At 37.7% G+C, this 14,847-nt stretch overlaps 1 protein-coding gene and 1 pseudogene across 1 annotated transcript in view; both read right to left on the bottom strand.

Moving 5' to 3' along the window:
• COL5A2 (collagen type V alpha 2 chain) overlaps positions 1-14,847 on the bottom strand; it is a 139,757-nt gene that overhangs the window by 36,884 nt on the left and 88,026 nt on the right. The window contains exons 12-20 of the mRNA XM_081813982.1: positions 14,299-14,352; positions 11,357-11,410; positions 8,780-8,833; positions 7,782-7,826; positions 7,042-7,095; positions 3,967-4,011; positions 2,797-2,850; positions 479-577; positions 102-146 (exon numbers count right to left, since the gene is read on the bottom strand). Coding sequence (XP_081670108.1) covers positions 102-146; positions 479-577; positions 2,797-2,850; positions 3,967-4,011; positions 7,042-7,095; positions 7,782-7,826; positions 8,780-8,833; positions 11,357-11,410; positions 14,299-14,352 — 504 coding nt within the window. The remainder of the gene's footprint in view (positions 1-101; positions 147-478; positions 578-2,796; positions 2,851-3,966; positions 4,012-7,041; positions 7,096-7,781; positions 7,827-8,779; positions 8,834-11,356; positions 11,411-14,298; positions 14,353-14,847) is intronic.
• LOC102732756 (uncharacterized) lies at positions 8,991-11,138 on the bottom strand (annotated as a pseudogene).

Genomic DNA, 14,847 nt, shown 5'->3' with positions numbered 1-14,847 from the left:
GTGACATGATGAGCACAGACCTATGTAGAAGTCTATGGTCAACGTCCAAATGATTATGTCCATTTGAGTTTCTCGTGGCATGAATGCAGTTAGTTACTTACCGTTGGGCCTTTGGCACCAGGTGTCCCATCAGTTCCTACCGCACCCTAAAAGATATATGAAAAGTTTATAAGACATTAAGCCATGTTTAGGGTGGTCTTTGGATGTCCACCCATATTCTAAAAGGAGGCAGAAAATTATTATAAATCATCAACCACCATTATATCATAAAACTCACTTTTATAACTAATTCCCTTTCCATAAAAATAGATAAAATTTTGCAGAGTTGTCAAGAGAAATATGTTTTCTAAAATCAGTTGCAAACACTCATTCAGAATTCAAAGAAGATATATTAAAATAGATTGCTTTCGTTCTGATGTTATAAAACGTGTCAAGCTTTCTGTTAAGAACATCATTCTTAAATGTGCTAGGAACTTACAGGAAGACCCTGAGAGCCAACTGGACCTGGTGGCCCAGTTTCACCTCTTTGCCCTTGGGGACCTTCAGGGCCTCTTGCTCCAGTGGGACCTGCTTCTCCCTAACAGGGCACAAAAGAAATATTAATTTAAGAAAAATATAAACGTGGTGTGGTTCAAAGTTTATTGCTTATTTGGAGCTTCACATTTTATCCTCCAGTATTTTAAGTGGTCATGAGCACAAATTGGTCTACAAGGGATGTGTGCCTAACCTAGCTCAAGGAGTAGACTCACTTTCCTACCCCTTCAAGTGTGAGGATGTCTGCAGCATTAACAGCAGAGCCAAGTGGTCAAGGTTACCTGATAGCTACTCTTATTTCAACCCAAGAGAGCGGTCCAGATAGTAAATACAAGTACAGCTGCTGAGTTAAATTTTAATTGACATGAATAACAAATAATTTAAGTATAAGTTTGTCCCAGGCAATATTTGAGCCCTATCTATATGAAAATTTTTTCTTTATTTATCTGAAATTTAAAGCTAAGTGGGTTTCTGTATTTTATATAATATATTAGGTCCTTATGTAGATCTAATCCTAGAGGGACCTAGATCTGGAATTTTAGAACTAAAATTCTAAGCCTTAGGGTGTTCATTAGTGCCAATAAGACATATAAAATCTCTATTGAATCCTTGAAATACAAAGAACTGGATGTGGAAGTTTATTCTTCATTTGGAAAAACAGAGACCATGGAAGAATTTAACAGGTATAGCAGAATCCTGGCCAAAAACAAAGATCTGGGAATTTTATGCCTGGGGAGGTGGGAATAGGATAGGCAAATAATTTCTGAGAAAAACAGTTTTGCAAAGTGTTTGACTTTTTAAGCAGTTTTCAGTAGCCAACAGCCAATGCTAGAAAACCCCAGGAGGAAAAGGAAGCATGCAGAGTGAACTGCTATATAAATTGTGATTCTAAGAGTCTTATCTAGATGCCACAGTAGGAGTAGAAACCACTTTCTGCTAAATCTTAGTCCGGGCCATTGTGAGTATTCTATCCTTAATTCTCTGGCCAGCGCTCAGTTTGAGGGTAGAGGGTCTCACATGAAAGGGGAAGGGATTTTGCATATTTTGATCAGGGAACATAGGGAAGATGGGCCCTCCATGGCCAGAGCCAGGAGCAGCAGGATTAGGACTTAGGGGAGCAGATCAGAAACAGAGGGGACCTCAAGAAGGTCCTAGGAGCCCAAGTGCACAGAAAGAAGGGACTGGTTAGTGAAATGACTTAGGGCATCATTTTAAAGCAGCCACATCTCTGCGGCACAGAGTTTAAAGACAGCATTAGAGAGAGCCTGAAGAATAATTTGACTTGATGACGCTCACATTTCACAGTATTTGAAATTTTGTTGTTGTTGTTGGTGGTGGTGGTGGTTTTAAACAACAAGTTCAAAGCCCATTTGAGTAGCACTCCTCACAAGAAGCCTGGATCTATATTGAGGGCATCACTTAACCTTCAATGAAATTCCATGAGAAGACAAGATTGAGAGAAGTGAGGTGATTGCCATAGCTACAGTCATTTTTGTACAGCAGAATCTTGTGAGTAAATCCCTTCTGTGAGATGAAGAAAATTATTGCCAAGGGGAAACTGGGTGTGAGGGGTAGTCAAATGTATTGTGTTGTTTAACATTTGAAAGAAGTGTTCTGAATGTATTCACTAATTTAGCTAATATAATCTTAATAACCTCCTACTATAATCCTTGAATTTATCATCCAAAACACTGAAAGAACAAACTGTGACTCCCTACAAATGTAAACCATCCCAACAGAATACTTTAATCATTCCCATGTGGAAAGGCAAATAGCCTCCCTGACTATTCCTTTAATGGGTTGTGTAAATGGTAGGGGCAGGGGGAGGAGCGAAGGCCAGCATTGTGTGAGAGAACAGCCTTTTGACAACCTCTGATTTATTTTAACCTCCTATTGTTTAGAACATTCTGCTATTTATTACTGCCAGGCACTGTATCCAAGAACAGAGTTCCAATTCAGTTTAAGTTCTTATTCCTTGCAGCTGTTACAGTTGTCTAGCTTAGAGTTCTAACACAGCAGATTCTTTGATATTACAATTGTATGATTATCAGTAATTCTCTTTTAAGTACATATTGTTTAGTAATCTCATTTTTAAATTTTTACAGTTATTTTTTTCCCTACCATAATAGACACTGAGAATGCTCTAGGCTTTTTCCTTAGTTAAGCAACCTCCATACAATTAAGGAAATGCCATTCTTCACTTCAGGATTCATATAATCAAGTAATTCTTGTAATCAAGAGCTAAATATATTAACATTTTACCTTCATCCCAGGATTTCCTGGAAAACCGGACGATCCAGGTATCCCAAGAGGACCCTGTTAAAAGAAACCAGAAAAGTGATCAGACATGTTTTTTAATCAATATCTAATTGAGTCATCTTTCATTCTTTGACAACATTCTGTATTTTGACACATAGGATTAATCCACTTAGTACTTTCAAATCACAAAGATAATGTCATTTTATTATAAGTACTTTCCAACATTGGTATGGAATAGTGCTAAAAGCCATGTCCAGTGGTGTTAAACACTTGCTGTTGTAGTGTATTAGAGAATAAGTCAGTCACAAATACAAATTATTTGAAACAATTGCTTCTTGAGAGCTGAACTTTCTTTGTGCTAACCAAGTGATACAGTTTTTAGAAAGTTAGGTTTTGTACCAAAATCCAGGACTGCACTTTATAAAAATGATGCTTAAGAATCATCTGGGTATTTTAGAGTGATTTTTTTCAGGCTAATATGTGGATATTTGTCACTATCCCATATTTGGGAAGGTGTGCATAGAGTTTAAACCATTGATTTAAAGGCCAGATTTAAAGGAAATGAGTGAGTGTAAGAGGAATTCCATTCTAGGTTATCCTGATTCTTCTTTGAGGACTGTATTGTAATTCCATCTGTTTTACAGTAATAAAATCCCTTTTAAACTATTTTTATTTTTTCCTCCTATCTTTTTGTTTCCTTTTTATGAAGAAAAGGCATGAAAGATCCTAAGGGCAAATAATTTCAAATCTGATTTACCCTCCTTGTATTTTCCTGAGCTCCTCATGTTGTTTTTTTTCATCTATCCATCCTATAGACCACGCTATATTACAGCTCATTTTATATACTCATCTTTCAAGACTTAGCTTGAAAGTTGTTCTTCTTTAAGTCTTCCTTAATATCTGTATCTCACTATAGGTCTAGGTACCAGTAGGTTCCCATACTTGAACTTCACGTTACACTGTACAGCGTAGCACTTAGCAACAGCATTATGCTACAATATTAATCGATGTATCTCTCCTTGATAGACAAGGCAGTTACCAAAGATAAGTACTATGTGTTTTGCACCTTTTTATTCCAAGTATCTGGGACACAGTGAGTGCTCTGTAAATGTTAACAAATGTACAAATGGAAGAATAAATGAATGAAGTGAATATGAAAGTAGTACAACTCACCATTGGCCCAGGTTTTCCAGGCATACCATGTGTACCTCGTTGTCCCTAATTAGGAGAAAAAGAGACAAGGTAAAATTACATTTTCTACAGTATTTGCTCATAATTCACTTGTTTTATAAAAATTTCCATGTTAAAAACTGAAGAATAAATATTAACTGACAACAACCTCAACTGGGTCAATAGCAATAAAAATACATTTTTGTACAACATTGATAGGGTAGTAATAAACACACCCATCCTTACAACAATAACAGAAAAATCAAGATTGAAAAAAAATGGAACTGATTAAAATGATCCTTTTTATTTGAATGTATGATTTGCAATCAAATGAACTCAAAGACAATGAAATTTTATACACCTCAGTCTTTCTAATAGGCAGATTAACTCAGAGGAGGAATGTGCTCCTCGTAAAAACAACAGCAAAATAAAGTACATACACACACACATACACACACACACAGGAAATTAAGTAGTAGTGAATGCTATGGTGATCATCTAGATCTTCCTTCAGCACTGAAGTAATCATTCTACCACTGCTGGAAGTGTTGTAAGCTGATGGCTCATAGTTAAGACCCTCCCACCAACTGCCCTCAGCAAAGGAGTTAGCACTCCCGAGGTTATGCCTCTTCCAAGGTCAATGCAGTAGTACAAAGGATTGGTCACCGCCCCCCCCACATTAAGACAAGTCTGATGAGCCATCCCAACCCCATAGTTCTCATGGAACTGACAACTCATGGAGACTGGGCTCTTTGTTGTAATTGTATACAGCTTAAATTCTCCTTGTGACAAACCCTGCTTTTTATTCATTTCTTCACAAATGTAGCTTCTGAGATCACTCCCCAATAAATTCCCTGCACACAAGTCTTTGCTTTGCTGCTGTTTCCTAGGAAACCTGACCTGACATCCTAATACCATTGGTGCCAGAAGAAGTACAAGAAAGCAGACTCTAAAATGGAAATTTAAAGCTGGATTCCTCACTGACTATCTAGGTGAAGTATGACTCACTCTTGACATCCTGGGGCGATGCAGCAATAGATATTGTCTCCAGTGGCAAATTGAGATAGGACACAAGTGTAAGAGAAAGGGCTATGGGTACAGAGCTCAGACACTTGCGAAGGATTCGAAGAAGTAGCAGTTATCAAGTTGATGGATTGCATGGATCTTGTTGGATGAATACATTGGAGAAAGACATTGAAAGGCTAATGGTGATTTATCATCAATATAAGACTCCTTGAAGCACTTTAAGATATTGTAATCTTCTACAATCAGAGGGAAGAAAAAGCTGAAGATTGGACCCAGGACTTGATAAAGCTTCAAGAGCTCTTGAGAAGGTTGAATTCTAAACCACAGAAAGTCTGTTATGCCCTGTGGTCAGGGCCCTTGATTAGAAGGAATGAAATTTGGCATTGGGGACTTTGAAATCTCAACTCCGAAGTCTGTGGGCCTGTAGAAATTCCCACCATTAACAGCTTATTCCTCCTCACTTAAAGATAGTGCGGAAGCCTCTACTTGGCCAGACAATATATGCCACCACCACCACCTGCCCCTGCTGCTCAGCCACCAGATCAATAACTAGCATCAAGTCTCGAAATAACTGAGTTGAGGAAAAGCTGCTTCTGATAAAAGAGGAAAGATACACACCAAAGGAGCTATGAGTCCCTTACATCATGTAGAGGCCGAATCCAAAAGAGAATGTGTGGAAGTAGGTCCTGAGGGTACCGGATCGTGAGGGAAAAGACATAAAGTGGAGGACTTTAATAATATGGAAATACTCTCCCATGATACATATTTAACACTCTGATGAAGACTCTGAAAAATGGTGTTAACATGAGAGATGGTTTAGAAAGAGCAATGGCCCACACTGAGTGACGTAGCAATGCCAAAACTGCCTTGGCAGAGAGTAGAATAAAGCACAGAGAAGTGAACATACGAGGTCGGATATACCATGGAAGGATGGATAAGCAACAGCCGACTACATTCTATAGTAGTTTCTACGTTTCCAGAGGACACTTTATCTTCAAAGGGATATAAGGGCCTAGTGAGAGGGTCTCACTTCTCCCCAGCCAGGGCTCTGACTTTGGCACTATTGAGAAATTCTAAAGTGGCTGTCTTCTGTAGCGAGGGGTAACAGCAGGGGATGCTGTAAACCTGGGACTCCTAATACGAATAGGGATGATAAGATCCCGTAATAACAGAGGCTAGGTGCAGTCCTTAATTGTCCAAATTAAAGTGGGTGCAATATAATGAACTGCAAGGTTGAAATATTAGCAAGTAGAGCCTAACCTTCAGAGAGCTGTGAAGAGAATCAATAGAATATGCCCCTACCTAGCTAGGTTCGAGGTACATAGGCAGACAGCAAGGGCATTTCTCAATCTATACATGTAAAATAAAGCACAGGGGTGCTTGGGTGGTTCAGTCAGTTAAGTGTCTGCCTTCAGTTCAGGTCATGATCTCAGGGTCCTGGGTTCGAGCCCTTTCCTTGCTCAGTGGGAAGTTTGCTTCTCCCACCCTCTGCCCCTCCCCCCTGCTCGTGCTCTTGCTCACACATGCTCTCTCTCTCATGAATAAATAAAAAATATTTTAAAAATAATAAAATAAATCAAAGACAGATGACCAGGACACTCAGCTCTTTAAAAAGGGTACACTCATAGTACTTACCTTTCAGGATTGTGATGAATATGAAGTAAAGCGTGGAAGAATGCTTGGCATATAACAACTGCTTGATAAATGGTACCTGTTATCATAATTTTACTACTATTCCAAATTTTATATTTTTTCCACGGACTATATTCCATGCTGCTATAGGTTTTTTATAATTTTCTTAACTTTGGTATTAATATAAGTAGGCAACAAATGTACTGTGGTTATATAAGATGTTAACATTAACAGAAGCTACGTAAAGCGTGCACAGGAACTCTCTATACTACCTTTGCAAATTTTCTGTGAACATAAAATTATTTCAAAATAAAAAGCAAGGAAGAAAATTGAAAAATTAAAAAGTAGGCAACCAGTACTATATTCTCATTTAAAAGACATATTCAGTTCATTTGAGAGAGTTGAAATATGCATACTTACAGGAGCCCCCTGTGGCCCAAGCCTCCCTCTTTCTCCTGGCATTCCCCTTGGACCCTACAGATGAGAGAGAAAAAACATCTTTGAAGCATCTTATTTGAATTCTAAGGTAGTTTGACTACATCACTCAATTCAATTGAGACTCAATATAATTGGCTACCAAACAGTAGTATTTCTAGGGGCAACTTTGGGTTTGAAAAAATCTCCACCAGGGCACCTGGGTGGCTCAGTTGGTTAAGTGAGCGCCTTCAGTTCGGGTCATGATCCCGGGGTCCTGGGATCGAGCCCAGCATCAGGCTCCCTGCTCCTCAAGGAGTCTGCTTCTCCCTCTCCCTCTGCCTGCCACTCCCCCTGCTTGTGCTCTCTCTGTCAAATAAATAAATAAAATCTTAAAAAAAAAAAAATCTCCACCTGTGGGGATACATAACCTACCACCTCTTACCTAAATAGATTTCAATTAATGTAGCCAAAATGGGCTAAATCTACAATAATCCTGATGTGAACACTAACTATAGAAAAAGAATAAGAGCGTTAAATGATTAAGGAAAACAATGAAATGCAAGAAGTCTTTTCTATTCAAAGGGTGCAATTCTCTGGATGTGCTTGTCTGTCAGCTGGTAATCAAGATTACTTCATCAGCTAACATATTTTCTCCATGTCGTTTTGTTTTCCATTTAAACATTCTCTTTATATAGACTAAAAAGAAAAAAAAAAAAACACCAAAGAATTAAATTGATACATACCATTGGACCCATGGCACCCATTGGACCAGTAGGGCCAGCTTCACCCTAAAGCAAAAATGAGATTACATTATAGTACGAAAAACCTACAACTGATATTCATATCACTGTTTCCATGTGTGTGTCATTTTAAAAGTGTATTTTCAAACTGAGCATTTGAAAGGCATACTTGAAATGAAGGAACTCAAAATTCTGTTGTATTACTTTTTCTTAAAATGCAATGGCAATTTAGTTTCTATAGAAGAAAGTATAAAATAAAAGTGAGGATGTAAACAAGATTGATGAAACTATCACATCTGTTCACATTAGTTAGTATCAAAAAGGTAATTATATGTTTATGTCTGATAATACTTTAGTCCAAGTAAAACTTCAGAAAGCTAAAATTGACTAATGTTCCTTTAAGATTATAAGAAGTTTAAAAATAAAATAATTAAAGCTAATGCATATATATATACACACACATATATATACACATACATATATCATACATACATCACACTTATATATGTTCATATATCTCACATGATGCTTCCCACTAAAAAGTCCTCTGTACTTCTTTTATGGTCTCTTTCTTCCTCTAGAAACATAAACACATCTTGGGAAGAAACAATGGCTAGAAGGCCCTGGAATCAAAAGGGTACTAAATAATGGAGCTAATAAACTATTTAAACCTCTCAGATATTTTTGAAGAAATAAAACAGTGACTGTGTTTTAGAAGGTGAATTCATAGTACCATCTTCATGTGAGGAAAGCACCCATCCTACATTGGCACAAACCCAGTGCCATGATGTCTAATCTTGGTGGCAAAGTTAAGCCATGTCATGTATCCTACCAAATCTATTGCCACTCATCTATGAAAAATTGTATTTATCTACTCAACTATCTCTTTTTTTTATACTCCTCTTTCCTCCAAAATTTAAGGGGGTTCTGAAAAGTTGGTAGGCACTTGAAGCAAACCAGAAATGCAATGGTGATGTTAGATTTAGGTTTTATACAGTTACCTTGGAACCAGTTGCTCCAACTTCACCTTTAGGGCCTTCAAGACCTTTGTGTCCCTAAGGAGAAAAATATAAATTTGTATTTTACTGCTTTTTTTATTCTCAGATATATAAAAGAAGGACCAAAAATAAGCTCACAGAAAGTGTCTTATAAAAACAGACATTTAAAGTTGTTACCCAGAATGTTTCCAAATTCTCAACATTTTTTGAAAGCCTATTCAAAGAAAATTAAAGTACCATTCTTAACTTGCAATGTCCTCACCTTTCAGATTTTTGTGACTTCACAGAAATTTAATCTATAGCTACAAATGAAAAATCTATGGTGGTTTTAGAGAAGACAAGTAATTGTGGAGGTTATACAGTTATAGAATATGGGTTATAGCTAGGGAAGACATTCAAAATAATTAATAACTAGTATAGCAGCAAGCATTCTAATCAGAAGTTCAACTACTCAAAACAGAGGACAGCCAGTATATACTTCTCAAATATCAGCCATGCTTTCTGATAGATAGATGATAGACTGATAGATATGTAATTTTTTTCCTGGAATTTTGCGATCTTCTTTCATTTCAGAGTAAATCTTAATGCTATTAAATTCACAAATATGCTAATCCAAATACCCAATTCTATTTATCTAAAACATATTGCAAACATACAAATACCTATTCTCGCCACATGTCAGAGCCCATTCATTTCATGGTTTGGAAATGCGGAGAATAGATTTCCCTTAAACTGCAAGTCAGCAAGTATTTCTTTACAGTTAATTTTAGCAAAATTCATACAAAATAGTAATTAACAATGATCTTGTTTCCTTGTTAACTCACAAGGAAACACCTTCAAAACTGCATTTTGTTAAAGTTTCTGTACTATAATGTAGAAAAGCTGAACTACACAAATATTGAAAAGTTACAAATCTTTCAACTTTTTATTCCTGGCTGCACTACCACAATTTACCAGGCACTACACCTGATGTAATGAAACGAAAAAGCAAAAGCTATAACAGATAAAAGACCTCATATAATTGACACTACATTGCATTAATCCATAGCTACACTGTTTGCAAACTGGGGTGATGACAGTCCTGAGCAAGAAGGGGTTCCTGTTTAAGCTGCAGTAACTTCTTTGACTATGGATCATCATTCCTTCTGTGGCAGAGTTCTACAGTTCTTCTAATGCATTTGGGACGACTGTCTCAAAGTAACCTGCAGCTTTTCTGACAACTCCTCACTCTCTCTCCTGCTAAGAACTGTAGCCTTTTCTTCTGAGTTTTTTTAGAACCTTCTGCTACCATATCCATCACTTCTACCACCAGACCCATAACCACCACCACAGGGACTGCCCGAGCTTCTTCCACCAAAACTGTCCCCCTTCATCGGTCCGTAATTTGATTGCTGTTGTCCACTGTAATTTCCAAAATCATTATGGCACCCACCACCAGCATAGTTTTCTCCAAAATGTCCTCCTTCATTGTAACCATCATATCCTCCACCACCGCCACCATACCTGCCTCCTTGGTGCCCATATCCTGGTCCACCGCCACCGCAGCCTCCTCTACCGCTATAACCAGGACCACCACCGTTGCCACAATCACCTCCTCCTTAGCTACCTCTGCTGCCACCACTTCCACCACCAGAGCCTCACCTTCCACCGAAGTTTCCTCCACCACCCATAAAGTTGCCAGATCTACCTCCATGACTCCCTTGTAATCCAGCAGACTGCATTTCTGTAGAAAGGGCCTTTTCCACTTCACAATTATGCCCATTAATAGTGTGCTTTTTCTGAACAACAATTTTACCAACTGCATCATTATCATTAAAAGTTACAAAAGCAAATCCTCTCTTTTTTCCAGTCTGCCTTTTTTCCATAGTTTCTATGGTTTCAATCTTGCCATACTTTTTGAAGTAGTCTCTCAGATTCTATTCTTCTGTATCTTCTTTAATACCGCTGATGGAAACTTTCTTCACTGCTAGATGGGCATCAGGCTTTACAGAATCCTTTCTAGAAACGGCTCTCTTTGGTTCCGTTACATGCCCATCAACCTTGTGTGGTCAAGCACACGTTGTTGCTGCAATGGAGGTCTTACCTCCATTTTGAGTGATATGTAATTTCTATATATGTACATAACATATAGTAATTACATATTAATTATCTTGAGTTATAAAGAGAGAAGCATTCTATGGCCTCCCCAGTTTGGGCTGACTGGACCCCTCCCATGATCTAGCGCTCTCTAGTATCATGTCACTTATTCCACTATGTAGTCATTATGTCTTTTTGTAACCGTAACCCTCATTAGCCTGAGGCTGAGGCTATGGATTTTCCTCGTTCATCACTGTGTCCTCTTTTGGAGTACAGTATCCAGCATATAGTAAGAACACAAAATATATTTGTTTATACAATCAAATGAAATTCAAAGAAAATATAAAAAAGTATTGTGAATTTGGCAACCACAGATGAATACTGAGACCAGAGCCAGCTAAGGACAACTGACAAACAGAATTGTAAAGATTTTGAAGGTAATGCTCCCCAGACCCTACTCAATAAGCCATAGTATCTGAAAGGATTATGAAGGATTGAACTTACTCGGTGACCCTTCAGGCCTGGAAGACCAGGAGCCCCAGGAAATCCTCGAGCTCCCTGTGTAAAAAAATAGGTAAGGCATTTGAGAGTTATTAATAAGAATAGGAAATTGTTTAACATAATTTTGTTCTCCAAAAATCTAATACTATAGTTTTGTTTAGCAAAATATCAAAGAAGAGAAAGGAGCAGTATACTTTCATGTGTCAAAATACATCTACGTGATCAAAATTAGCAAAGAAAACTCACTGTTAGGAATGGAAACATGACTTACACAAAGACCTGGATTAGTGCCAGGTATTGATTTGATGACATTTCCAAATTTTTAAACTATATCACTGTATTATAATTAGTAGCAAAAAACAAAACAACATAAAAACAAACAAAACCCAAACAGACAAAATACAGGAAAATAAGCCAGAGTCAACGTGTTCAATGTCTGGATCAACTACATCAATTGTATGTGAAAAAAAATCAGGGAAGGAACTTAAGGAAAACTATGCTTTCTCTATATTGTGCTTTACTTGTGGTAGAAGAATAAATACGTCTGTACACATCAAGGTGTTTTATTTTCTCTGAACTACTAAATATTGGCAGCAGAATAGGATTAGAAAGATCACATTAAAATGTGATCAAAATTATTTTAAGTAAAATGTTCAGGAGAAGTTTTATGGATCTATGATTGTTTTAAAGATTAACTGAAGAAAGGAAATATCCAACAGAAGGGTTGGTCAAGAATTATGGAGAGAACAAGTTGGATCCTAGACTCAATAATTCCCTAATTTGTGTTAATTTTATGCATCCTCCACCTAAGCATAGTAGATTAAAAAACAATAGGAATCAAACAGAAAATTAAATGCAAATGGTATAACTATTTTGAAATGATGCTTGCAACTTTTTCCTCATACCCTCTTAAAATAGGTAAGGACCCAGTGACTTAATTATTCACTTATTCTCATTGTCTACATTAATTTGGTTTTGAATTGAATGCCATTATCACTGGCACCAGTAGACTGAGTACATTGCTAGCATAGATTCATGTATCAATTATTATCAACCATCACTATTAATCTGCATGTCCCTGGCACTTAGTGAATAATCACTGAAGAAACAACTGAAGAAATGATTTAACATTTGTCTTAACACTCATAGCACTTCTCCTAAACCTTTCCTAAGGAACTTCTCTTGTGCTAACACAATCTCAGACAGATGGCAAAATCTTCTGTTCTGTACATCATTGCCTTCATTCACTGTGTACTAACTACTCAATAAATGAAATTCATATGATAAAAGCAAAGCAATCATTCCTCTGTGACCTCTTGTAGGGAGAATGTTTCTGTAATGTTTTAAGGAGGGGTTTTAACAGTCAGGGCACATCAAACCATGTCTCTCTGAACAAATAAAATTCCACTAATTCCTCTGTTTATGCAGCCCTGCTTGGGAATTCTTCACTTCAAGCATTTCCTGTAGGTCTGTCCACTGGAATGCTCCCCTTTACTGATATTTGTTCCCCCTCCTTCCTGAGCAGGGAACTCCATACACTCAGCCTATAGGAGAATTACTGAGCTATGCTATTTCAAATAATTACTTAACTTTGAGTTTTTGTGGTCTGCAAGGGAATTCTCATGCAATTACATATCTCTAGTGCAGCAAGAAAATGAACCAGATGTGCTAGTACTCATAGAATTTTCTCTTTCTGCTGACCCGAGACTGTCATCACACCCCAATCACATGTGTCCTTGCACAGAACTTGCCGGGTGCATCTGCGACATGCTGGCAGGGCCTGCTTCCTCCCCACAGAGGGCCCACACCGAGAGGATGTGCGAGAGCACAGTAGGATGGGATGTTCGAGCCTGCGTTGGCTGACGTGGACATCTGTGCTAATTAAACCTCATGCCTCGGTCTGCACTGACTCCCCAGGCTGCTGGGGGAGGAAAGGGAAGAGAGAGAGCAGGGAGCTGGGGAACTGGTTTTATTTTTGAAACTAAATAATCCTTGGAGTCCTATAAGTTCCCTTAAAAGATAAGCACTCATTTGTTTTTTAAAAAAATCCCAGCATTGAACTTCATCAATTTTCAGGAAGTAAGTGGAGAATAATTCAGTACTGTTGGTTGTATTGAGGGGAAGGAACATCAGGAGAGTATGGGAAATGTAGGAAGTAGAAGGTTGAATCCGTTTAGGGGTTGTCAGACAAGGAGAAACTTCAAGAGCAAGAATGTTAAGAAGATTTTTGCTTGCTTATCTCTAATTTTCCCCATTGCCTGTGTAGCATATCCTAGGAGAGGGCCTATCAAAGTAACCTGAGTGAGGACAGAGAGGTGGGTTTAGAGTATGGCCAAGTGGCCCAGGTCCTGAATTCTGGTGGAGTGTGTTACCAGGGACAGGTCCCTGCAGTAAGCCAAGGGGAGAAGTAGCTATGTTAGGAGTGCTGGCCATCAGTGTATTTTGTCATAAGATTTTAGGGTCCAGAACAACAAATTTCAGCCAACATGAGGGTTTGAGGAGCAGCCAAAGAGGCATCCTGTCCATAATTTATTGTCCCTAGCATATAAAAAAACAAATCAATAAACTTTCAAGCTGTTCTTTTTGACAAGTGAACAATACAAAATAAAAATATTAAAAAGATAATGGGATTAGGAAGTTGTGAAATAGAAATAGGTCAGGTTGGTGACTTTGTAAATTTGACACTCAGTTTGGAGAGTATCCGTGTTAGGTTATGAAATAATTATCTAGCTCTAGGAGGATTATTCATATGGTGCCAATGCAAAATAGGAAATTGGAATTAGCTATCACTCTAGCAAAATGTACCGTTTCACAATGACAGAAGGGAACATATCTTGGTGATAGTGTCTAGTGCACATGTATATAATGAATTACAAGGTAATTTTAATGTTCTTTCCTTTTCAAAGTTTGCCTCTATGGCATTGTGTTGATAAGTATAAACTTACCGGAGATCCTGCAAATCCCACTTCACCGGGATTTCCATTTCTACCTGGTTCACCCTTTAAGGTTAAAAAAACAAAACGCACAAGGTGAGGGGGAGGCAAACAGGATTAAAATGCTCCCTTCTGAGACTAGATGACAAGTCAATTGCAGATAAAAGTCTTTTTTAGAAAGCTCATGACCCGCCCCCCCCACCCAAAAAAAAAGAAAGCACATGCCCAATGCTCTAAACAGTGTAAAAGTGAGATTGGGCTCTATTTCTGATGGCAATCTATTATAGCAAGTCAGGTGTGAAGGTTTCATTAATTTATCCGAAGGAGAAATTAATATAAATGATACTCATTTGACCTAGCTCACCTTTTTACAAACATCAAAATTTACACACAGATACAACACACAGGTACATGCTATGAAATTCTATATCAACATGTGGCACTGAATTAAAAGTTTCTTAGAACATGACTTGTCATTTCTTTTCTTGTGATAAAATAATTAAGAACTACTAGACATATTTTCTTTATGACCAAATTCAATGTAATCTGCTGAAATAAATC

Source organism: Leptonychotes weddellii, chromosome 3 (genome assembly GCF_054177405.1).
Source record: "Leptonychotes weddellii isolate Sample4059 chromosome 3, ASM5417740v2, whole genome shotgun sequence".
Lineage (NCBI taxonomy): Eukaryota > Metazoa > Chordata > Mammalia > Carnivora > Phocidae > Leptonychotes > Leptonychotes weddellii.
The sequence above is the reverse complement of the archived record's forward strand: the minus strand, read 5'-3'. Positions and strand labels throughout refer to the sequence as shown.